Source organism: Antennarius striatus, chromosome 7, assembly GCF_040054535.1.
Source record: "Antennarius striatus isolate MH-2024 chromosome 7, ASM4005453v1, whole genome shotgun sequence".
In the NCBI taxonomy this organism is placed as follows: domain Eukaryota; kingdom Metazoa; phylum Chordata; class Actinopteri; order Lophiiformes; family Antennariidae; genus Antennarius; species Antennarius striatus.
This window is the reverse complement of record NC_090782.1, coordinates 9,670,065-9,694,765: the sequence shown is the minus strand read 5'-3', so window position 1 is coordinate 9,694,765 and position 24,701 is coordinate 9,670,065. Positions and strand designations below refer to the sequence as shown.

The window sequence follows — 24,701 nt, the reverse complement described above, 5'->3', positions numbered from 1 at the left end:
AACAAATGAAAATATCACAAATCCCTGCTTAGGCCTTACATACTGAAGTGAATTTGTCCTGGTTTTAATAAGTGGGAAAGATTAGATTAATCAAAGATTAATAATTAAGTATGGCAGAGGTTTGGAAGACATAATAGATAGTGGAAGAGCACAGATTACAGGCCTGCTACTCAGTGTGACCTTTTTAATTTCTCTAGACCTTTGTCAGCTTTTCTCAGTTTATTTGCATGTATTTTGTTTCCTGGGTTTCAGGGTGTGTGTGTGTGTGTGCGTTTGCGTGTGCACGCGCGTGTGTGAGAGAGAGACAGGAAAAGGGCGTGCTTTCATTATTTTGTTGCAGTCGGTATGATCTTATTACAAGACTGCCAAAGCTCTGGATTAAATTTGGAATTTGTTTAGAGTTTAAAACCAATCCCTACCAAATTGGACTTTTGTTCCTCTAGGCAAAAATGTTTCTCTTCTGCCCTATATCACCCTCGGCTGAGGTCACTGTCTGTCGTTATGGCCGACCCAGAGATGGGTGTGATTAGGTTGACGTTACTTTAAGCTCTCATTACAAACTTCACCTCCAATGACTTGGAGTATGAAACGAGGTGAGATAATGGAAAACATTACAAAGCCAAAATATGAAACTGCTGTTACTCTTGTCATTTTGCGGTCTTGCTACATTTGGTGTTTTAACACCTGTGGCTTTCTGTAAGTGTGCATTGGGGTTGAAGTGATGGAAACACTGGCTGCTTTCATTATGGACAGTACCCCATAAGGTCTGAGGAACGTTCACTTGTTGTCATGGCAGCTGCAGCTGTTTTGTTACCAACTTGCTTGTTAAGCTGACACAATTGGTGTTTTCCTGCCACACTCCAAACAGTCAGTCAGATTCTTTCTTAGCATTTAATGATTTACAGGTTATATCACATCAAATCCTTGATGACAGTAAATGTGGTTTCCTCTTAACTTGCGCAAAATTCAATTGAAGACAATTAGAAGACAGTGACACATAAACTTCCCCCCATATGTGCTCTGTTTTTTATAACATCACATTTACATATCATCTAGTTATCTCACAATCCTGTAATGGCAGCTGCATAATATCTGTAATTAGTTTAAAAAAACAAAATAACTCTGAATGTTTTAAAAAGGTTACCTCAAATTGGAAAGTCTAACTTTCAAAATGAAAGTGTGGGGCTTCAGATAAGTGGGTGTTTAGGAGGCCTGGCAGTTTGAATGAAAGACACTTTTGAGTTGCATTATGGGAAATATTGGTTCTAGGATCTTGACATTCTTGACCTCAGTGCCTCCATTAGCTACTTAGATTTCCAGTCTTCATCACAGCGTCTTTAGGCTGCATGTCATTTCAATATTGCATTCCGATGACATTTGAACATAAGCAATATCTTCTACTGATTCATTCCATTCATGAAAATTTTAATGCAAGTATTAGAACGGGTAAATGATTTAATCAGAACCGGAGAAGCTTTTTATTGCCAAGTAAGTTTCAACATACAAGAAATTTGACTTGGTTTTTGGTGCTGAACAATAAACAAGCATTAGAATAACTTAAATTTGGCTTTTGAACTGTAGCTTAACAACCATTGTCTGGGTGCCTGTGCGTCACACTTGTCTTTGCATGTTAGCATTCCTCTCTACCACATCCCATTTTAGATGCTGTGCTCACATAAAAACCTGAGTCAGTGTTGTTCCTGAATGATTTTGTTACTTAATGTCGTTTTGATTTTGTCTTCTAGGCTAACAACTGTAATTTGGACCAAAGCTAATAGTCATGAAATTTTGATATTAAGTAATAAAATAGTCAAAGAAAAATATTGTTGGGAGTAGAAAGGCTTTTGTTAAAACCGTTATTTTTTAAGCATTTATGACATCAAGTTACTAATACAAGTTCTTTGATAGATCTCAGCTCTAGTTCTTCATCAAAAATTCCATTCATCCAACCATTTTGTCTCTTTCCAATTTTTTATTTTGGTTTCTTTTTTGTTTCAGGATCATCTTTTACTTCCTGCCACCCGCCACAACAAGGGAAGTCGGCCGAAAATGTCTGTGGTTTTGCCAGCCATGAATATAAATGGTATGTATGGAAGCACAGACACAACACAGGGAGTTTGGTCACTCAACATGATTTAACAGATGAGTGCCTAGCTTGATGCTCATTCAGAAATATTTTTTCTTACACAATTAGATTACTCGTGATCAAAGGCACTAGAAAAACTTCAAGGACCTAAAATGAACCCTTGTTGTGATTGGAGTCCCTTTTTCATTTTTTTGTTGGTATTTTGTTTTGCATAATCTACATTCTTACAACAGGAGTTTCTCTTAAACAAAAAACATGTTTTATTTTGGGAACTAAATATTATAATATATATATATAATATAATAATATATATAATATAATAATATAATAATAATAATAATATTATAATATAATAAAAAACTTTAGTTTCTTGTTAGTTGAGTGTTTGACTACTTTCTCAATCTGAGGCCTTTCATGTCCTTTAGCATCTGATTATGTCTGTAGCCTCTGAATGAACCACAAGAGCGTTCAAGAAATATCTTCTTCAAATTGTTCTTTTCTTTCTGGTTGTAGATTCTTTCCAAGGTTTGTTTTGGTAGATGAACAAAAATTTTATTTAAATTATGTTGTTTATTATTATAAATATAATAATTAACACCAACACGCTATAACATCTTGTGTTTTTGGTATTACATTTGTCTGCGGAGAGCAACTGTTTTCGTAAATGAGAAAAAGTAGTGTTTTTGTGCAAAGCACCCAATAAAAGAAACTTACCATGCAGAACCACAGGCAAGGGAAGTGCAAGTGTGTGGAAGTTTGAAGTCTGAAGACAAGCTACTTTTGCAATTCTAGAGTGTATAAAACATGGGTGTAGTCTCTGAAGGTACCCATGGGGTTTCTGAAGAACCGTTGTGAAGCTCAGTGTCTGATTCCTAACTGAGTTAATGAAATTAGTTATCAAGATTAAGTTTTTGGGCCAGGCCATAATCATTGTCATTTCTGCTGCAAAGTTGGATATTTGGAAATGCGGATTGGCTCTGTTTTAGTAACTGTTGGAGGAACTTCAGTTTTAGCCTGCATTGACTTCATTTTTTACTTGTGGAGATTGCTACTTGGCTGCAATTGCTCTCTGGGTGTTAATGCACTGTAAACCTGTTTATCATGTTCAGCATAAGTGTGTTCATAAATTAGATATGAGGTAGGGGGACATCTATGAAAAACTCACTGGTATCAAATTATTAATCCAGGTGTATGGGTTTTATGGTCTTAAAATGCCTTTGAAAAAAAGTTCTTTAGTTTGAGCAGACCACACAAAACATCTGCTGTAATGGTCACATGATCCTTTTTCATATTATGTAGCAGGGTTGTAGTTCATCTCCACGTCTTCATTTCCACCTAGTCTTGGTGGAGTGCTCCTGATGTGCTGTTAGGGGATGGTGTTTCCACCAACCAATCTGAGAGGCAATCACCTGTTTATTTGACCATTCGCCCTGAGAAACAAAAAAAGATGATGTAGCTGAGATACTCCTCAGTATCTCAACATTTGTCCTTTGGACATTCTTCGGCAAATTTGTTCCCATGTTTCTTTTTTGACAAATACTTTAAGTATACATGTTTTAAATTTCTGTGAGCTCATCATATCATTTCTCCATGGTCCTTAAATCTGTCTTGGGGATCATTGGGGATTTCAGTGAAAATAGTTTTCTGCCAACTCAATTATCACGTGGCTTTATTGTTCAGAAAGCCTGCAGGATAGCGAAATGAAAAGAAGCCTACTCAAATGGGATTGCGTTATGCAGGGTGTTGGCAAATACTTAGACAGTTTGTTGTTGTTGGCTGTGAACGCAACATTTTTACCCAATATTTTCATGTGTGTCTGTTATCTTTCCCAGTATTGTCTGTGACTAAAGACCAGCAGCAGATCTGATTAGTGTTTGAACCAAGACTGAGACGAGTGAGTCAGTGGAATATGAACCTCCTACTCAGCAGGGAAGGCATGGCCATAGGGAAATCTTTTTTTTTCTTTTTCTAAAGGGCGGTTTCGGAGAGGAAGATTGATGAAGATAAACATTGTTCTTGGTTGGTCTTGTCAGTGAGGAATGTGAGGGGTTGTGCCGGTCGGATGGACAACTGAAATTGCAGTAAATAATGTAATCCAAAACCTCCTTTTCAGGTAATTGTTGAAATGAGCACACAAAGGTTGCATTCAGGGAAAGATATTAGGTGTAGTCTGTTTAATAGAGGGGTCTTCAATTTTCATGATCCACAATGGATGACTGTATCTGCTAAACACATTCTACCACAAGTCTTTTTGTGCTTCTCCCAGAGCTTTGTATGCTTTACTCTTATTTTGTTGGAATAATAGGTGTCTTTTATCTGAATGTGTTAACACCAGTTTTATTGAACCACAGCTCTATATACAGGAGCTTTAGCCTCAGATGCCATAACTTTGTTGACCAGACAGCAAGGACTGGAGTTCTAAACCAAGCCAGCAGATCAAAAAGTCATTGGTGATGCTTCAATGGCACAACACCCACGTGGTCCTCCATCCTTCTACTTAAATCCCTGCATCACACACAAATGACAGGTTTCAGATAGCCTTTCAAATGTTTACTGTTCTACTTCGAAATATTGAAGTGATTAAGTGCAAGCATACATATTTAGCTGAGTGATACCCCCAAGAAAAGCAGAAACACTGTCCCTTTTATGAGGCAGGATTGCTCCAGTGGGGAGGATAATTCTTTCCAGCTCCCTGCTGCTGCTGTCCTTTAGGAATGTCTTCCCTCTCTTTTCACTAAATGGTTTTCATCTGGAGGAGATAGATCAACTCTATCAATCTACAATGAGAGTTTGGTCTGTCTTGGTCAATAGCTAAACATCAAAGATAGAGACTTAAATGGAAGCTGTCTACTGTTTCTGTCCCACTGTATGGTCATGGTTCGGGGGTGCTGGGGAAGTTACTTGACCTTGACAGCCTTGACTCTCTGAAATTGTATCTGGCTGTGCAGCGGCCCCTCATAAGGACTGGATTCCCTGTTTATTTAATAATCCTCTGATTTTAAAGTAGCACAGTGATCTAGTGGAAGTGGCAGAATTGGATGAGAGTAATGTTTTGGATATGACATCATTGGTGCCGCGACTGTAGGTCAGTCTATTTTTACTATGAGATTGTACCGTACAAGTGTACTGTAACTAACAGGCAGCTTTTGCTGGGGGTTCAGAACACAGCTCCAGTGGAGGAGTTTAGGGCTAAATTGTCCTGCTTTTTTAATATACTGTAAACAAACATCCTCGGTAGGACTCTTAAGGGTGTTTACTCTTGCCGACCTGAAGGTTTAATCCCTGCATCAATGTATTTTCAGGCATAGTGGCAAGAGCTGATGAAGATGAGTTGTGCTCACCAAATGTTGTTTATAAAATATTTAGTATTTATGAGTAAAAAGATCACAAGAAGAGAATGACTCAATCAACTATATTTATTGCACACCACCACACTTCACTGATTTTGTTACAGCAAATTAAAGAAATTTGTTGGTTACCTAAGACTACTTGGAAAATAATCAAGTCCACATGAAATGAACAGTTGTGCAAAGAATACACTTTGCATTTCATGAATACAGTGTGCACGGCTGATTGGTCTTCGGCCACTTTGGGTCCCAGAGGGTTTTATATATTTGCCGCTATCAACTGTCTCCACCTGCCCCAGTGATGTTTGACTTACTGGTTGTTCTCCAGCGCTTGCTGCACCCTCCACCTTCTGTTCCTTTCAGTTTTCCCCCATGTCTGCCGCTCCTTGTTTTCCTCCTGTACTTTGGTTTGGCTCCATGTTAGTTAATAGTCCATCACAATCAGGATCCCCAGAGGATTAATCCCAAATGTTTTTGGGATTAAACAAATGTTCTTCCTCCTGCCCTAAACTACAGACATCACTGGATTGTAAAACTGTAGTACCTGTCTCCCTTCAGCATTTAAAGCTTGAGTGTACATCACATCACAATACCTACAAACATCATGATAATCCATCCTGTGTCAGCTGTACTACTGATAATGGATAGAGGAAAAACACTTGTAATATTATCATTACGAGCATATGAGTAGACTTTCTTCAGGGTTTGCACCACAGTAGAGCTCACAGTGGTGTTACAGTAGCATTGAGGCTGTCCCTTTCACTGGTGCCTGTGAGACTTGATTACTTTTTATGGTAAAACATTATTTCTTGGCCTGTATGTTCTACTGTAGACGACAATATTTGCAGGAAATTCTTACTTAAACAACCTCAAAAAACTGGCTAGATTGTCAGGATATGAATGCTCCAACCTTTTTTGCGCCACAGACCACTTAAACTTCAGACAATATTTTCACAGACCGGCTTTTAAGATGTGGTGGATAAATACAACAATATAAAATGATATGACCAGCATAAAAACTGGTATTTTGCAGCTTCTTTAAAGAAAAAGAAAGCTGCAAAAATGCCAGTCGTAGGTCCTTCTGTCTCCTAACTCACTCTTTTATCCTATGCAAAGAAACTTTCCAAAGATGTTTGTTTTTTGTTCTTTTTGCTAACTTAGAAGTTTCAGTTTAGCGGTAATATATTCTGTGTTAATGGTTGGAGTGGCTCCTTTGAGAAGATAGCCATGTGACCGAGAGAAGCATCTTGACAAGCGTCAAGAGTGAGTCATGGAAAGATGTGGAGGAGAGAATTTGGTAGTTTTCCGAAATAAACCATCGTTCAGATTCAGATAATTAAAAAAAATAAAATAAATAAAGTCAGTTATGTATTCTTACTGTGTACCCTGTACTAATTGACCCAGGGACCAGTATTGGTCCGTGGCCCGAGGGTTGGGGACCACTGAACTAATGGACATCCTGCTACACCCACATTTATTTTCAAAATTATGTCTTGGAATTTTGTGATTATACCGGGAATGAATTGCTGCCTTTGTGATATTCACAAAAGCTCCTGTCATGAATATATCCTCAGAGTTTGTGCCAGTCTGGCAGCGGCCATCCTCCTGACGTGCATTCTCAGGTTTCCTCAGATGTGTGTTGTAAGACATGGAGGTTTTATCGGCACACGCCGGCTCACGGTGTCACAGAAACTGTCTGGAGGATCTCCAGATGGCACCAGTAAAAGGAGGATGGAAACCACGTGGACCATCCACTTCAAAGAGTTGCTGTTTGAAGCAGGGCCTTGTGGTTTCACGTTTTCTCTTTCACAGCAACTCAAGCTGGTGAAATAGAATTAGATGCTTTTGTAATTTTAGGGAAGGTGGCTGTAATCATTGTGCCTTTAGTTTAAATAATGGTTTAGATTTTGGCTCAAAATTGTAGTGTTATTATTTTGTAATTGTTGGTAACTTTGAAAATAATTATGAGGTATAATAATCTCATTATGGGATAACAGATGACCAACTCAAAATAAATTACTAGTAACTTAAGCGTACGCAAATCAGTTAAAAGCCACCTTTTCAAGGTCTTACAAACTCCGGCACCCATTCACCCAGAGGGAGATTTCACCAGCCAAGACTGCTGCATATCTGCTCCACTCAGGAGTTTCAATTTAGTGGTAATGTTCTATTGTATTTTGTAAGCACGGAAAAAGTACTGTTGTTGAGTTTGCTGGCTAGCTTCCTTTTGTTTAGCTTTCTTTGTACTTTTCATGTTTTGTTTCATAATGCTGCTGCACATTAACATCACAGTGTATCATCGCAAATCAAACAGACACACTTCCCCTTGACTCCTATGAGAATTTTGTGCACTCACTTAATATCTTGCGTTTCTTTGATCCCAACATTTATGGTCATCTCTTGCAACATTTTTTATTCATAATGTTGGAAAGAGCGTTTCTTAACGGAGTTTGCATGTTTCCCTCTTGTTTATTGATATCCTCCGGCTACCTTCCATCACTCCAAAAATTCTCTGTAGGCGTGAGTGTGAATGGATGTGTCTGTCTTTGAGAACATAAACCCTGACCTTTAACCCGCATGCAGATCAGAAAATCTTTAGTCCACGGGCCATATTCCATGATGTTTGCCGTGGGCTATTAAAAATGGGCTGCGAGCTGCTGTTGGGCCGCATACCGTAGTTTGGATACCTGTAGTCTGAGTGATGGTGATGTAAGAGCAATTTAATTGAACAGATTCCACAGGCTTGACTGTGCATTAAGGACAGGACCTTGAATCAAGAGGGAGCTTTGGAGCTGTGACCTCACCCACTTCTTTGGAGATCCACAGTGAATAACTTTTCCAGTTCTGCATCAGGCAGAAGCACAATTTGAGGCAGACATAATGTGGCAAAGGGCAAACTCTTAACCTGTAGGATCATTTCCAGAGATCTCTATTCAAACTCTGAAGCCATTTGAAAAATTCCAGTTTCACTGCAGGTGCAAAAGAAGAGATTTCATCATCAGATGAAGTCATACTTTAAGCATTGCGTCTACAATTGATTTAATAATATGAGCATCTGTGCAATTTTTCCGTTACAGAAGGAGGTTTTTTTTAACTGTGACCTGCATTCTGATAAACTCTTAACTGCCATGTATGGAAATGCAGCTGAAGAAGCTGATGTCTTGCACAGGTGTCAGGAAAAAGACTACAGCTTTTAAACAACTTACAGCACCCTCAGGCATTTTTAAGACATGTACAGCTCCATTTCTGGGTCATATACGAGAGCACTAAAAGTGATTGAGGAGTGTTTGACTTGTGTGCTCCATATGGGGAATGTTATCTTGACTCCTTCAGCTGCATATATAGGAAGTCCTGAGTTTTAAAGGTGTCTGTTAATGTAAATACACAAAGGATCCGTCAGCATGATGTTAAAAAGCCTTTTTCTAGCATAGAAGTTTACATGCGTGTTCACTTTAGAGGATGTTCTTCCCCTAGGCTGAGCAAATTTAGGCAGGCAGAGGCCAGAAGCCACGAACCACACCATTTGTCTCGAGTCCAGCATCTTGATCCAAGCTTGAACAGCCAAGATAAAGCCGGATTAATGACTTTGTTGGTCAGAATGTTTCTGATATTGAACTTTGCCTTTCTGATAGCGTACACCATCTGCACTGAGTTCAGTCTCTGAGGTCTGTCCACACACAATAGCCTGACTCATCAGCATCAATCACTTCCTGTCTCTTAATGTTTCCAAACATTCTTCTTCTCTTTTCTGAACTCACTGAGAGGCTTAAAAGATCGCTGTATCACTCGCTTGTAAGTTTACTTTATCGTGTCAGATTTGCATGTCCTGCTTTTGTTTTGAGCTGTTTTGCTCATCTCTATGTAGGAGAAATACAGTTTGTGACTCTCATCCAGACTCCACCTGTTATCTGACCTGATCCTACTCCCCTGATTGTCTTAAACACTACTCCTTTATACTGCCAAAACATAGTTACCATTTTATTCTGAAACAAATCTGACAGTGGTGTGTATCAATGATCATAAATTTTGTTTTTTAAGACCCATATGTGATAAAGGTTTGACACACCGTTCATACCTTGGCATTATAACACTTCATTTATGAATGCATTGACAACTGAAAACCTTCTACTTCCCCTCTTGTCTCTACAGAAAGCATCATAAGGGACAAAGACTATGAGGTGATGATGCAGATTGACTGTGAGGTAACGGATACCAGGATCCTCCACATCAGGTCCTCCACCATTCCACCTTTGCTCCGAGTCAATGACACCGACCAGTTCTACCAGCACTCGCAGACAGACAACCAGGCCACACCCCCAGTTGGCGTGCTAATGGGCTCTGCTTAATTTCACATGAAACAGCTGTATTTAGAACTTTAGACAAACAGACCTCATTTTTTTATGTGAAAATGCTTATTTAAAATCTGGTGTTCGTTGACTTCATATCTATGATTAAATTTGAATAAAACTGAGTCATTGCAACACTAAGGTAGTTCAAACTATCAGCGCTGGAGCTGATATATTAAGTTAGTCTTTAGCTCCTTGTGTTGCAGTCCTGACTTCTCCCTGTATCCCCAAACACTCCACAAAAGGGGTAATTGCTTAGTGACCGGGCCAGAGCATCGAACCCTGAGTCACCCCGTCATTACACAAATCTTTTACTCTCTCCCCATAACAGCTCTTTTCTAGTCTGCTGTTTTAAATTTAAGGATGAGCAGCGAGATTCCAAACAAATCAGCTTACATTAGTGACAGTAAGAGATGCCAGACAGATTCAATGCAGCTACAGAGACGACTCAGGAGATCTGTGAAGAAAACCACTATGTTGTTGACTGGTGTTATGTTAATTTAAAAATTTTGAATGTTTTCAGCTTTTTTGTGTTCTGCTTTTTAGGTTCGGATTCATATTTGTGTTATGTAACAGTAATGCATATATCTGTGGTGTCAGATATATGCATTATATCTCCCGCTTCTATCAAGATTTATTTAGTTTTTATTTCCATATCTGTCTGATTTGCTTTGTTGGCACCTTTTATGCTAATTGAATTCAGAAATTATATCTGAATATACAATAATAAAGAGAATATGGAATATTGGAAGGAAATATTTCACAAATTTGAGTGGTTTCGAGATTTATTTAGTGTCAATATACTGGGTGGAGCTTCTATCCCAGAATCATGTCTTTATCAGATGTAAAACCTGAACTTTTAATTAACTGTTGAACTAACAAGAATGTAACTACTGGTGAAAAACAGTTTCAGTCCTGACTTTTTCTTCCATTGGCTAAATTGTACTTTTATTTGGTGCGCTTAAGCCTATATTAAACTTTCAAATGATGGGACTTTTTAATTTTGTGGAAATTATCTACAACTAATTTGTTTTAGTAATATTTTGCACTATGAATACAGAATCTGTTCAAATCAGTTCTGGGTTTGAATGCCTTATACAGTAATGTGTAACTTTTTTTGAACAATATTGGGTAAATTATTAGTAAATCAGATGTTATGCATCATCAAATTGGGGTTTACATACAATATGGAATATTTGTTGAAACAACATGTAATACTCCTGTGTTTTTTAGTTTTGCAGTTGTCCGGGTGATAAAAGTTCAACACATCCCCATAAATGTTGGTCAGTAGTTTGCTAGTATTTTCTTAGAGCAGGTCATTTTGGTGTTGTTTCTTTATGTGTTTTCAAGAATGATTCATTCATTGCAATTTTGTCACTGCATACCAACAATTTTGACTGTAGGGACAATGTAGAAGGAGAATAAAAGTTTTTAGGCTTTGTTTGTATTCTATTGTGCATAAACCACAATAAACACTGGCTTCTCTGTAATTTTAACCATTTGTGTGCATCATTTGGGCTGTTGGGGGAAACCTCGTATCTGCACTCTTTTATTTTGTTGCCCCCCCCACTCTCTCTCTCTCTCACACACACACACACAAAAACACAATAACAAAATGTACATCCAATAACAGTAAATTAGAGGCTTTGGTCTTCTCTGATTTTTTTTTTCCCCCACTTCAGACAAAGTGAGGAGGGCGGATGCAGAACTCTGAGCCATCCATCCGTTGGACTTTTTTCTTTTCTGGAGCAAAACACAATCTTTTGAAGCTCATTCTGGTGTTTGGCTTTGTTAATGGAGCATAACTAAAAAACTGCTTCATGTTTTTCAGTGAGACTCATTAAACACAACAGTAACACACTTAAGTGATACCCTAATGAATAAGGAGTTGAATAGTTAAAATTAAATTTTCAGTATATATTTTCCATAGTGTAGAGGTTTCTTTTGTATTTGTGGAACTATGCATTTTATTTTTTTGAATTTTTACTTTTTCTCAGCATTAAAACTAATGAAACTTGTGATCATCTGAAGCCATTTTAACTGCTGCTAGTGGTTTCAAAATTCCTATAGTCTCTTCGTAATAGTCTGCTATGAGTTGAAACAGTCTAATATGAGTGATGAAAATCAACAACACTTTTGATGTTACCATGAAGAAGACCTGTATTACATGATGCAAAGGCAATTTTAATACAAAATAGTTAAAAAAACAAAACAAAACAGTAAAGTGTAATTTGGGCACTGGTTCAAAAAGAATGCTTCCTTATTCTTTTTGGTGAATTAGTAAAATGCTTTGACCACACCATAAATGTATTGTTTGTGTATTACTTTTCTCTCTTTTTTTAAACAGTTTTTAAATGTATACAGTATAAGTTGATGTGTGGACTAAGAATTCAGGCTCAGTATTTCATTTATTTTAGGTAAATTATGAAAAAATAAAAACTAAACAAGTCACAACATTTTTGAAATACATTTGTACATTGGCCCCCATTTATCTCCACACTGAAAACGACATGGACTGATCTACAATCCACTCAAACCATAGAAATACATTTTTAAAACACCTACTGCCAACCTTTGCTTAAGGGTCTACGTAGGCAAACTTAATATTGTATGTGACTTGATGGCCGTTGTCCCACGCATACAACACACCCTCTTTAGGATTGTAGTCAATCTGTGTGGTGTAGGTGTAATTGTTGGTGAAGGGCATTCTGGGAATCATCTGTGTGTTAGTGTGCGTGTCAAAGGCGTAGTTCAGGCTAGCCTCCTTGTTGTTATAGCTGTCAACAGCATACAGGACGCCGCATATGATGAAGCAGTTTCCATAGTGATTTCTCTTGAGTCCGGTTCTCCAGGTCGTCTCGGGCTGCATGCTGAGGTCCGAGGGATTCAGTCGTCTCAGAATAATCACTTCCTGTGAGAACCCCTCATCATCCATGGCTGGATAAATGATCCACAGGCCACTCTCATCCACAGCAAAGTTGACGCCTGAGTGGCTGCGCCATTCCCAAGGTGATGATGACTCGTCAATCAGAGCGTCATGCAGAGTGGTCCAGGCAGCCACGTAACGCAGACGCAGGTCATACTTGATGATGTCTCTGGATAAGGCCCGACTGTAGAAGAAAGCCCCATCATAGACTACATGACCTGTTCCGATCCAGTCGTAGGGAAGCTTGTATGAGTTCGTAAAACGGCCTAGAAGGGATGAAGAGGAATTACCAAAAGTGAGACTAATCTTTAACATATAACAGAAGGAAATTTACTGGTTATAGCGACTGCTGGCTCTTACCTGTTTTGAAAACTGCCAGGTTACGGAACTCAAGGAGTCTGTTTCCATAGAAGGAATTTGTGACGTAAATCTTGTCATTCCCAGACTTGGGATCCTTCATCCATGCTCCTTCACTCCTACCGTAAGTGTTGTGAGTTACTGGCTCTGAGATTGTAGCCAAAGTATCCATGCAGTCCACTGTGGGAAAGTCAGACAATTAGTTTGGAGTTTGAAGCAACTCACCATCGCCCTAACCCACATTTGAAAGTGTGAAAAACATTCTTCATTTTTATTTGGATCGTCTTGAGTCACAGAAAGGGTGAAGGGTCGAAGAAAGCAGTAGTAGAACAAAAGAACACCATTGCACAGTGTTAGAAGCTAATATATCAACCCCTAACCCTAAGTTATTATTTATTACTTATTGATATATTATTATTGACTTCCTTTCTAAAAATATTTAATTTTGTCACAGTGCTGTCAGTCAATTCTATTTGACATCCCAAGCTATTTATGGCTATTGATGGGACATTTTCTTTTTCTGTAATATTTAGTGAAAACCTACTGTAAGTGCTGGCGAAGGTGTTTTTTTTTTCTTTTTGGTGGTCTGTCATTCTGTCTGTTAGTCACTCGGACATCCAATCCACCACTGGCTAAATTATTTCTAGAATTACTTGATGAATTGCCATAAAATTTGGGCTTAAAGACACAAAACCTATCTGCTTGTTTTTCATCTGCAGCTATTGTTGGGTCAAAAATAATTGTAATGAACATTTCTGCTCATGAATAAATTTGTACAAGAAAACTTATCAACAGCTTCAAATGTGCTTTGCGTTATATGCTAATTATACTAGCATGTACATGCAAAAAATGGTGAACATGGAAACTTTACACCTGCTTAACATCAGCAACTTAGCTTACTGACTGTCCGTACACTGTGGAGACGTGCCGTCACAGGTCTCACAAAAACTGGTAGTTTACACAGCAATGGTAACTGATGTTTTTACAGTATTAGCCTCTGGAACCTGCTTTTTTAGGTTTTCATCATCAAAACTATACTGTCCACTAAACAAAAGCCAAAATCACAGGTTGGTGCTTTATGGAAAAAAAAATGTTTACAGCCTCACTGAGCTGACAGGTCACCTCATCTGAATAAAAAAACCCAACTTACTGGCTTTTTTTGAAGGAGATTCCTCCTGCCTTTGCATTGGCTCGTCTAAATCCCGGTGTCCCTCATCCTTCATGTCTTCCTCCCAGGTAATTTTGTATTTCCGTTTGGTGTGAGGAGACTGCCTGGTGGTGGTGGTGGTAGTGGCGGTGGTAGTGGTGGTGGTGGTAGTAGTTGTGGTGCTGGTGGTTGTTGGAGAAGAGGTAGGTATAGGTGTTGTCAAAGGCAGAGAAGTGTGGAGAGGCAAAGTGGTCGGTCTCTCTGTCGTAGGAGCCAAAGTTGAGCCTGAAAAGGAGCTTGACTCAGTTTCTTCTCCTGCTGTTGTGGCAGCAGACTGGATGACAGGTGCTGCTGTAGAGAATGATGCAGATTGATGTGTTGCTGAGGTCAGGGCAGAGTGGGGCGTGATGGTCCAAGTGGAAACTGGGTCGGTAGTTAGATCCTGTGTTTGATTTAATGGAAGTGTGTTTAAAAGAGTTGCAGTATCACGTGTGATTTGTAGTTGATCCTTCATCTCTGGAGTAGAGGTCGCTATCAGGGGGGTCGGTGTGTTTCTTGTTGTGGATGCTGGTAAGATTTCCTCTGTGGTCGTATTTTCAGTGGGTTGAGTCGTGATATTTGTAGTTTCTGTAATTTTCCCATAGGTAACCCTGGAAGTGGTGCTGTTAGGTTCAACCTGTGGCCACTTGGTGATTCCAACAGTGACTCTTTGAGTCGTCAGAGGAGCAGTATTTCTAACTGATGTGTCACTCTGCACGTCTGTAGATAAATCCCCTGATGTGGTGCCAATGGTGCTGATGAACTCATTTTGAGTTCCTGAGTTGGGCTTGGTTACTTTTGGGGTTTGGTATTGGCTGGTCTTCTTGGAACTGTACAAAGGAAATGTTAGCTTTGGTCGAAGTGATTTCAGTCTCGTCTTCATGCTTGGGCGAGGAGCCCTATGTTGGAGAAGGTTCTCCTCAATGAAGAGGTTTATGGGTCCATCACCACTGAATTCATGATACTCAAAAACTGAAAAAGAAAATATCTGGTTAAATAAACTTTGAAAAACTACAATCCAATATTACCAAAACTGTAAAAAAAAAAAAAAGGTAATCTCAAAAATAAAATAAAAACGAAGATAGTAAACAACAATAATCAAACACTTGTAATGAATGAAAGAGTAACTCCTTTATGTTCATGACAATTAACAATCGTTATTTCTTGATGTCAAGAAAAATAATATAATAATATATATAATATAATATCTTCTATTAATAACCAATATTTCTGATTTATGCTGGTAGTGAAGGCATGTTTTTTAAGTGTAGCTGTTAATGATCTCACTGCTGCAATTTGCAGATGTCAGACTTAAACAGGTTCGTGTGCTGCTGTCCTTAAAGCTGACTGTTTGCACTTACAGTTTTCTCCAGGTTCCCCGTCGTCGGCCACCATCAGCTCTGGATCTGATTTATAAAAAGTCATGCCTCTGATGATCATTCCACTGGAGCCCGTCTTTGACACTTGAGAAGACTCCTTGTTAGCCACATGTGTGGGAGTCACCGGAGGTTTGACCTCAATGATCTGAGCAGAACCATCTGTATATAGGGATGATGGATTTTCCCCTAAAACTTTGTCCTCATACTGTTCCTGTTAGTGGACAGATAGACACACAAAAGTTCTGTGAGAAAAAGGTGTAAATCATGCAGTACGAGACCAGTACACCTCTTTATGACTACACATATTAGAACATTTCATTCTGTCGTACTGTATTGGATTAGCTCTGGTCCATTGAGACAGAGATTTTACTGCACAATTTTAGAATCGCATGTCCTCTGAATGGTGCATCTACTGAATGCATAGCCTGCAAAACAATATGCATTACCATTCTCAAAAATCTGATCCTGGAAGCCAGTCTGTAAACTCGTCAAATTAAGTTTGCTTAACCTGGAGTATGTTTAGACTGATGTGCTTTTACAGTTTTTTTTTTGTAATGTCACATCCTTCACAGATTTCTGAATCTTAAATGGTAAGTCCTGATTGACATGATAATCAAAGTTGCGAAGATCAATTGAAGTTGTAATTAATATAAATTATCTTTCTAATTTGTCCCTTATTTTTGTTTTGATTTCTTTTTTAGTTTTCTTGTCTTATTTTGTGAGTCAATCAAGTTTATCTTTGTGTACACTACATTTACTTTTGCTCTTATCTTTTATCCCTGCTGTTTCCACTTGTCTGCCTTCATCCTCTCTGCATCTCTTCATTCTCTCTTCCTTGTTTATTAAAATAACTTGTCTGTCTTCCCTTTATTGTGTTATTCCTTAGATGTCTTGTTGTTGGACTGTTTTCCTTCCTGTGTTGTTATTTCCATGTGTGAATATGTATTTTTGTGCTCTCCTTTTGTAGTTTGTGTTGTGTTCAGTGACTGTGGTTTCCCTCATCTGGCCATTTCTCTTCATCTACTTTCTTAAGAATTGTCTTCATGGATTTTTCCTCAGTGTTTATATTTGTTACATGAGACAGTTTGGACTAAGTGTGTTACAGTCTTCTCCTTCTGGATTTTGTCAGCCTATTTAGACTTCAATCTGTTGAATACTAAGTTATATAACTTACTATGGATGGTGGATGCATTCCATCCATATTACTTAAAGCTTAATTACTGCTTCCTCTACCAGGTTCACCTTTACAGAAAATTTCAATGACATCCTTTTGAAATTTTCTGTGTCCAATATGTGGCATTAAGTAATTTAAAGTTACTGTTATAAATACTGTAGCATTACAAATACTTCCTGTTTTCAAATGATGGAAATATCAGTAGCTCTGTTGCATGAAATAGACTTCTTGACTTTATTGGGTTTAGTTGAAGATTTTTTTTCTAGATTGTGATATCATCCAACACTCTGAACACAACAGAGGCTGCTTTTTTACTCTTCCTGATGTCGCTGTAGTATCGGACCTATTCCTGTAAAGTCAATTCAGATCATGATATTGACCAACACTAAGTGTGTCAACTCTTGTTGATGGAGGTAAAAATGCACAAATGCTATACATAAAAATTCCTAGCCTAGCCCTTCACTCAACTTGTACCATATGTTAGGGCCCAGTTATCTCAGTGAAAACACTGATAAGACGTCACATGTACCTCCAGCTCTGGGTATTCCTCCCCACTGCTGACCTCACCAAGGCTCTTCTTATCCTGATGCTGGTCTGAAGGAGATCTGGGCAGGATTTCAGTCACATCTGCCTGGATAAGCGGGATCTCCTGGGGCTTCTCCACATTCATTACGTTTTTTGGAGACACCAACTTCTTGCAGTCATGGATAAATCCAAATATTATGAATGTAATAAAAATTGGTTACAATGATCATCATCAACAGAGAAAAAAGTAGAAAGCACTTTGACTCGTAAATACTTCTTTTTCACATCAGAGATTCTGTCTTGTCATGGGAAGCAGATAAACATGTGCTAATAATGACGACATGATAAATCTGTTCTATTTACACATCCCAGCAAGGCAGTGATGCAGTATGCACAAAACCTGGACCTGGAACCTGAAGCAGCCGCATTTAAGAAATTTCACCTGTGCTTTCCTTATTGTTGTGTCCAGTGAGGAAAAGGGCCCAATTTTATTGCATGAGTGAGTTCATTTCAGCTGTGTTTTTCATGCAGAATTGGCCCTGAGATTGTAAATTTTGCCCTAAGTCACTGTAAACCAAGTCATTCATCAGTGTTTTAAGTCCAGTTCACCAATGATTCAGAACTCATAAGGAGTGAATCTAGTATTTTCTAGGTTTTGGGATTACTTCTTATTTATGGTGGTGAATTAAAGCCCATAATAGTGTGGCACCACTGAAGTTCATCTTACCAAGACAATTCTGAATTAGTATTCAAAATAACTAATGTCCCATGCTGCACATTCACATACATTGTTACATTTGATAAGTAGACTGTCTGGGCATGGAACTCTGCAGTCAGTCGTGTTGCACCGGTTTGGGTGGGACAACTGTGATTAACGGTGTTCATGCTCTTTCAAGTTCTCATAAGTTGTTATAACAAATTTGCTGTTGAAAGGTAAATTGTTAATTACAGATCATTTCCTGTTTGGGTGGAGAAATATTCAATTATGCTTGATTTTAGCTGACACATCTCAGTAAAATGCTTCCATATGTTCTAATGAATAATTGGTTCAGGGTTTCATACTTAATCAATCTGTATTTTTCTGAAATCCTTCACTAATACAGACAAAGAAAATAAAAGGCCAAAGAAGGCATGTTTTTGAGACTATTCTAATTTGGAGAGCAGCTTTCTGAGAAAAGTTCAAGGTTTAACCATTAATACATTAAAAATTTCACTGGAACCACTAAATCCATATGCAATTCTCACATCTGTTCCTGTACCTTTTCAATGTGGTCAATACGATCCAGGAGCTTATTGGTAACAGAGTGCAGCTTCAGCAGATCCATGCCATAGAAGGAGCCCTCCAGCAAGTCGAGGACGGTGGACAGCTAGAATGATCAAGTGGATTCCATCAAAGGTGTTTACCAACTCAAAACACGCCATGCATGAAACAGGCCTATCCACAGCCCATCCAAACCACGGCTCTCCAGCTGAGGATAAAATGTGGGGCTATTTTTTTCCCCCTGTAATTGACAAAACGTGGCATCCACCCCCCCCCCCCCCCAATTGATCCAGGCTTCTCTCTACATAACCAAATGTGCGTAACAGCCGCCTTTAACCAACGGGCTTTGACCCACGTGGACCCGTGTTTTTGGGGGCTTCTCTATGAATAGACATCGGACAGGATGACACTTCACCTTGACATTTTCTTTTCCGGCTTCTCTAAGTTTTTTCAGCCTGAACTCTCCCTCACACGGGTTGACTGCTGATGGAGGAGCGATGCAGGCGCATTTGCAGTGCGGTCCAGATGTGATCGTCTCCACAGTGTAGAAGTCTTGCGCAGTGGCGCTCCCTTCCTCTATCCGCCGACAGGCGCTCCTGCTCAGGGGTCTGACAACACATTTACACCGACAGTCAGAGCCTTCCGAGAGGGATTTCACTTTGTCATAATCACCCAGCAGCTACAAAGAGAAGAGGACGGTTGTATTTTCGACCACACTCCAAATTTGTCTGTATGATTGAATGCATTGAAAGATCATAAATATATACAGCATAGTTTCTAAATGGAATATTTCCTACCTTGGACAGGATGGACTCCTGCTCATCCGTCTCATGCAGCCAGTCGTTTTGCGCTTTGTCGCTCCCAAGTTTTGACCTGCTGTCTGCGCCCCAGGGTCTTGGAGCTGCAGAGCCTCTTTGAAAAAACGCACAGTACACCACGATGGCAACGCATACCTTCAACATGTTGTCTGTCACAGAGAGCCCAAAATAGAAATAAAGATTATTTCTATTTTTCTATTACTTCTATTTTTGGTAGACTGGCAGGCACAGCCTGTCACCAATTAGTTAAGCTGCCAAGAAAATATCATAACCTGCTCCTGGTTCCAAAATTGAAGTTGCCCGATGCAGATATTAACTTTTACAGCGCAATGTCGTATTTTACATTGTCACTGATCGCTGGATAATTTCGGGTGCAGGGAGCGCGCAGTCTGAGAGAGATCGGCCGGCGTCTGCAGCTGCAGCCGCGCACAGGAGGCGGATCTGACCCCACGAGCAAGGAGGGGTTGAACCGCTCCAGACTGTTCATCCACGACACAGATCAGTTGATATCAGACATGAGTTAAATACTCTTTCAAAGTTTGTTTAACCCTTAATTTTCTTGTAGGTTCAATTAGTAGTTTAAGGCGCATTTCTAATCCAGAGCAGCGGCCTATCGGATGCTATTGGAGTCCCTGGAGGTTCAGGTGAGAGCTTGACCTCTAGCGGCAGCACTGGGTACTAAAATGACAACAAGCAGAGCGTTGCAATTTATTTATTTACAATTTAAGGCACATTTAACTTTTAATTTCCATCGAAATTCTTCCTTATGTATATATATACACACACACGCACGCACGCACGCACACACACACACACACACACACACATACAAATTTATAAAGAAGAGGATATTAGGATCTCTTAAAGGCATGTTGTGCCATAGGGGTTTGAAAAACTGACATTTGAGCCTGTGATTGAATATCAAAATTATTCAGTATCCTTCTGTGATAATTCTCCACAGCAGAACAGCTTATTCATATAGAAAATAATTTACAGAATTTTCAGTAGTTGACATACAAATTGCACATACACTGAAAAAAGATTTCCAAATCTGAGCTGAATCATTTTTTTAATTTATCTGAAATATTTGATCACTGTAAAAACACAGTAGAGCACCACAGGCTTTATAATCAAACAATTTTTTCTTGACAAATATCCACATTTTCAATCTCCTAGAAGATAAGCTTTAGCTTTACTTCTACTTGATGCCACAAGTTGTAATTGGCTTCAATATATTCTGTGTCTGAAAAAAAGTAGTTAAAACCCCAACTCAAGACCTCTGAATGACCAGCCAACAACAGGTGAGAGGTGGATGGTGAAGTTTAGTGCACAGCCTAGAGGTTAGGGTAAAATGCCTATTAGTGTTCTTTGCATTCTTCATGTTTCATCCTCTCCTCTGAAGTCACAGGCAGGATGAGGTGAGAAATACGACTCCACAGTCCACCATATTTGTCAAGGTCCATCCTGTCAAAAGATACCGGACGCCCATCAGAGAGGAACTTCTTCTGTAGTTGGTCATCAACCATCTCCTCCACAGTACTTAAACGACTCTCAGCAGGTATCTCTTCTTCTTCCAGCAGTACTGTGAAGATCAGAAATGTCTTCTTGAAGGCGGCGTTCTCATGGTCGCAGTAGCGATAAAAAATGAGTGTAGATCCTGGAGGCAGCTCCTCGAAGCGGTGAATAACAGCAACAGGCTTGTCTCCTTCAAAAGCTCCCTGCAACTTGCTGTCAATATCTAGTTTGACCTGGTCGCTGTCCTGGCTGGCTACGGCAGCTCCATCAATGTGGAGAACAGAGGCATTGAGGGAGGAAGAGAAGGCGGAGGCAAGGCCCTGAGCAAGGCAGGACAACGTGGACTCTGCCATGACGCCTGAAGTCAGGATCAGACTGACCGGCTCTGTGGGCTGGGCTGTCTGGAGGTGTCTCAGCAGATGGATCCTGCTCCGAATCCAGAACTCAGGTCTCTGACTAGGAAACTGTGCCTTTAATTTTTCCATCTGCTTGAGGAAGATGTCTATTTGACAGGCATTTTCTTCCTGAGGTTGATACTCGGGTGTGGGGAGATGCTGCAGAAGAATGGCAACAACTATAACTACACCCACTGCCAGCAGGTACCCTCCGTTTCCTAGGGAGAAAAGTCACATGCTTTGTCTTGACCAACACTTTTAAAAGTATTTCAAATGTTATTTATAATTGTATGTCAAGTAATACACTACACAGAACATAAAGTACTGACTGTAAAGACTCATTAAGTGATGGACCTGACAATCACTGTGTCACTCAGAGAAAACAGGATGGAACAAAAAGAAACACAGTATTAACAACGCTACCTCCGATCTTCCCAATAAGCACCGAAACTGCAGGTTCAGGAGTCTCCTGACTGATAGGACCGATGGTTTCAACTTTCTTTCTTTCTTCATCTATGACCTCTTCATCTGACATTTTCTGTGGCGATCCAGTTTGCTGTGAGGTTGTGTCCTCCTGTATGTCATGTCTACTTTCATCATCTGATCAACGAAAGAGATAAAATAACATGTAAAACACACAAAACTCAGCAGTCAACTCAGACAATGAAAGCCAATAAGTCAACTATGCTGTACATTCACATTTATCCCCTGGCTTCCCACACTGAAGAATAGCAGAAAGCTTAAGGGCACAAAAATTTAGCAGTCACTACAATGTCTGAAAAGATATTCACCATCTGAATCATGAGGGTCTGTGTTGTCGATATCTGTGGGTTCCTTTTTATTCTTAGCACTGGTTCCATCTAGCTGGTCATTCCCTGGATTATTCAGGGAAACTGCGATACTTTTTGATGTTTTCTTCTCTCCAATGTGGTCATCTCCTGGTTATTTAAGATTAGATAGAGAACTGCTCAAAATGATGATACAGTTTAGCATCCACCTGGAAGCACCAAGATCTGACATAGATGTTCACATGGTGTCAGATGTTTACACAAGTTAAATAGATAGTACAGTATATATATATGCAAAAAATACAATCAATACAGTATATATATATATGCAAAAAATACAATCTTTAAGTGCCTAAGATGTCATCAGCTACTACATAAGACATCTTATCATAGTTGAATACATAAATTCAAAAAAACGTAGAATCTTTAAATGTTAAAAACATCTAAGAAATTACTAACACTAAAGGTCTGCTATAGGATGGTTGCAGGCATAGTATAGATAAACACACATAAAACACACACATGAAATTTGAAAAATATTAGTAAAAATTAAGAATCTACCTTGGCTTTGTAATATTTGTGGCATGTCTCCTGACAGCTGAACAGAGCCCTCATTGTAAATCTTATCCTTTGTGGTCAGCTTCACATCTCTCGCTGTCACATCTTTGTGATCACCATGACCATCGTAAGTTTGAGGTAAGGTGTTATCCTCTGTAATCAGTGGACTGGCCTCATTTGGAGAGGATAATGCTTCTTCAAAAGGTATTATCTTGTCAGCTGAATCAGCATCTATGGGAAAAAAAAAAAATCAAATTACTAATGAAACTATTTCTATTCGTGTTCCAGGTCAAAAAACTGGCCCTTAAATAAACACATTTTTTGGTAAAAATTTTTATTTTCAATATTTACAAAAATAATTGTAGATCAAGTAGTTCAATACAGCAAAGAAAACTGAAAGACTACAGGTGTAACAAAAATGTGAAATTTCCAGCAGAATTTAGAGACATGAGATCAAGTGCAGTTTAAAATTAAATCAAAACTTTTATGTGGGATTAACATCAGCATAAGAAAAGTGAATACTCAATGACTCCCCGTCATTTACTTTGGATTTGTCCTTTTGGAATTTAACAATCACATTACTCTTTACTTACTTCTAAACCCAACCTGCTCCCGGTCCTCACAATTTATATTGTAAGTGCTGTTGTCTGTGCATGCAGATGAAGAGGAAAGAAGAAGAAATCAAATTTACTAATGAAACTGATGATGATGCTGCTGAATACTTTAGGTGACACACAATCCATATCTGAATAGTGCAGTCAATGCAGATTTTGCACAATCTGAAGAAACAGATTTTAAATATTGTTCCGCTGGATTACAAACAGCTTTGGTTTTGCTTTTACCTTCAGAGTTGTTTACATTCAAAGCAACAGCAGTCCCTTGCAGCATGTTCTCGTCGCTAGAGGAGACATGATCCATATTTGGTAATGGTGTTTCCCCTTCCTTGACATCTAAAAAAAATTGTAAATAACATAATTGATAAATTGATGTGATTTATTGACAAATACTTTCTAATATTTCGTGTTTTGCTTGGGTGTTTCGTGTACCAGCCGTGTGGTGGTGGGTGTCTTTCTCTGCCATGTCCACGGAGGGGAGACTCCACTGAAGACGGTTCGTAAGGCGACTACATTACAAAAGCTTGAATCAGTTCCGTTTTACAAGCCTCCTCAGGTGGTCAAACAACTGATATAAAAGTGTTTCGCGTCATTTGGTGTTATCGGTAAACAGGGCCATGAAGGCTAAATTTTAAAATCTTTCATCACTGATCGAATGTCTTGCTTGTTTTCAGTAACAATAATTTGAAACCGATAACATGAACAGGTCTAGAGTTCGGGTGTTTATTAAATCGACAAGGAAACTTACCACTAAATTTGATTCGGACCCGCACACGCTGTCGCAGGACCTGCGAACAACATAAAATAAAGGTAACTAATTTTAAATGAGTAAAAAGGGCTGCTAGTCAGACTTGCTTTCCGTGAAAGAATCTAGCGGCACAGTGGACATTGGACTGATTGTTAGCTAACTAATATAGCTATCTCTGATGAATTAGCTGACATGACGAGACTAGACAGGCTTCATGTAAGGAAGTAAGTAGATAACTTTGATTTGAAACACCTGACTTACTGCTAAAGGTGTTCTTTTCAAAATGAAATTCTTACCGAACATACTTTCAATTTCCAGTTCATGGAATAAGAACTACACAAGATTTCCGGATTATTTGTCATACGTCACGTGTTTCCATATACTGACAGTTCATTGGGTGACACGTTCTTCTTCTTCCCGTACGAGATCTAAATGCTTTGTCAAATGGTCCTAACACTACACCACCACCACCTGCTGGACTGTTAGCGGAGCGAAGAAAGAGCGAGAAAACACAATAGTATAATTAGCAAAACATCATTTCCACACAATATTTACCCAATTTTTAGAATGTCGTCAATAGCTCACCACGTTCGGTAGTTCAATTCGCCAAGCCATCAGTTAATAATGTGGAACGTTTCAACACTGTCTGTTTCTCGTCGGACAACTGTAGGTGTAACT

The 24,701-nt window shown here is 39.0% G+C and overlaps 3 protein-coding genes across 5 annotated transcripts in view; 1 reads left to right on the top strand and 2 right to left on the bottom strand.

The window, feature by feature from the left end:
• atf6 (activating transcription factor 6) overlaps window positions 1-11,816 on the top strand; it is a 31,144-nt gene extending 19,328 nt beyond the window's left edge. Inside the window, exons 15-16 of the mRNA XM_068318689.1 lie at window positions 1,999-2,083; window positions 9,583-11,816. Of these exons, the coding sequence (XP_068174790.1) occupies window positions 1,999-2,083; window positions 9,583-9,779 (282 nt within the window). The 3' untranslated portion in view covers window positions 9,780-11,816. The remainder of the gene's footprint in view (window positions 1-1,998; window positions 2,084-9,582) is intronic.
• A 126-nt stretch (window positions 11,817-11,942) lies between these two features.
• olfml2ba (olfactomedin-like 2Ba) lies at window positions 11,943-19,888 on the bottom strand. 2 transcript variants are annotated; one of them, XM_068318687.1, is made up of 8 exons: window positions 19,385-19,888; window positions 19,003-19,266; window positions 18,586-18,693; window positions 17,331-17,495; window positions 15,610-15,838; window positions 14,213-15,220; window positions 13,066-13,242; window positions 11,943-12,971 (listed from the first exon to the last, which is right to left on the bottom strand). In XM_068318687.1, the coding sequence occupies exons 1-8, from the start codon at window positions 19,547-19,549 to the stop codon at window positions 12,358-12,360; spliced, it is 2,730 nt and encodes a 909-aa protein (XP_068174788.1). In that variant the 5' UTR covers window positions 19,550-19,888; the 3' UTR covers window positions 11,943-12,357. The 2 variants fall into 2 exon arrangements, with proteins under 2 accessions (XP_068174788.1, XP_068174789.1); XM_068318688.1 differs by having other exon boundaries at window positions 17,331-17,492; window positions 19,385-19,887.
• A 223-nt stretch (window positions 19,889-20,111) lies between these two features.
• Window positions 20,112-24,387, bottom strand: LOC137598484 (torsin-1A-interacting protein 2-like). Of its 2 annotated transcripts, none has more exons than XM_068318690.1 (9): window positions 24,320-24,387; window positions 24,024-24,063; window positions 23,708-23,784; window positions 23,504-23,611; window positions 23,255-23,308; window positions 22,665-22,892; window positions 22,107-22,253; window positions 21,739-21,915; window positions 20,112-21,533 (listed from the first exon to the last, which is right to left on the bottom strand). In XM_068318690.1, exons 3-9 carry the CDS (start codon window positions 23,739-23,741, stop codon window positions 20,764-20,766), a joined length of 1,518 nt encoding a protein of 505 aa, XP_068174791.1. In that variant the 5' UTR covers window positions 23,742-23,784; window positions 24,024-24,063; window positions 24,320-24,387; the 3' UTR covers window positions 20,112-20,763. The 2 variants fall into 2 exon arrangements, with proteins under 2 accessions (XP_068174791.1, XP_068174792.1); XM_068318691.1 differs by having other exon boundaries at window positions 24,285-24,327.
• Between the last annotated feature and the right edge of the window lie 314 nt (window positions 24,388-24,701).

Excerpts from the sequence above, each read along its gene's own strand:
- olfml2ba (XM_068318687.1), bottom strand. The coding sequence starts at position 19,549 with ATGTTGAAGGTATGCGTTGCCATCGTGGTGTACTGTGCGTTTTTTCAA. Across the intron at positions 19,267-19,384 it reads AGGAGTCCATCCTGTCCAAG|CTGCTGGGTGATTATGACAA; the intron begins GTAGGAAATATT and ends TTCTCTTTGTAG. Across the intron at positions 15,839-17,330 it reads AGGAATACCCAGAGCTGGAG|GAACAGTATGAGGACAAAGT; the intron begins GTACATGTGACG and ends GTCCACTAACAG.
- LOC137598484 (XM_068318690.1), bottom strand. The coding sequence starts at position 23,741 with ATGGCAGAGAAAGACACCCACCACCACACGGCTG. Across the intron at positions 23,612-23,707 it reads CACCCACCACCACACGGCTG|ATGTCAAGGAAGGGGAAACA; the intron begins GTACACGAAACA and ends AATTTTTTTTAG. Across the intron at positions 22,254-22,664 it reads ACAAATATTACAAAGCCAAG|GAGATGACCACATTGGAGAG; the intron begins GTAGATTCTTAA and ends TTAAATAACCAG.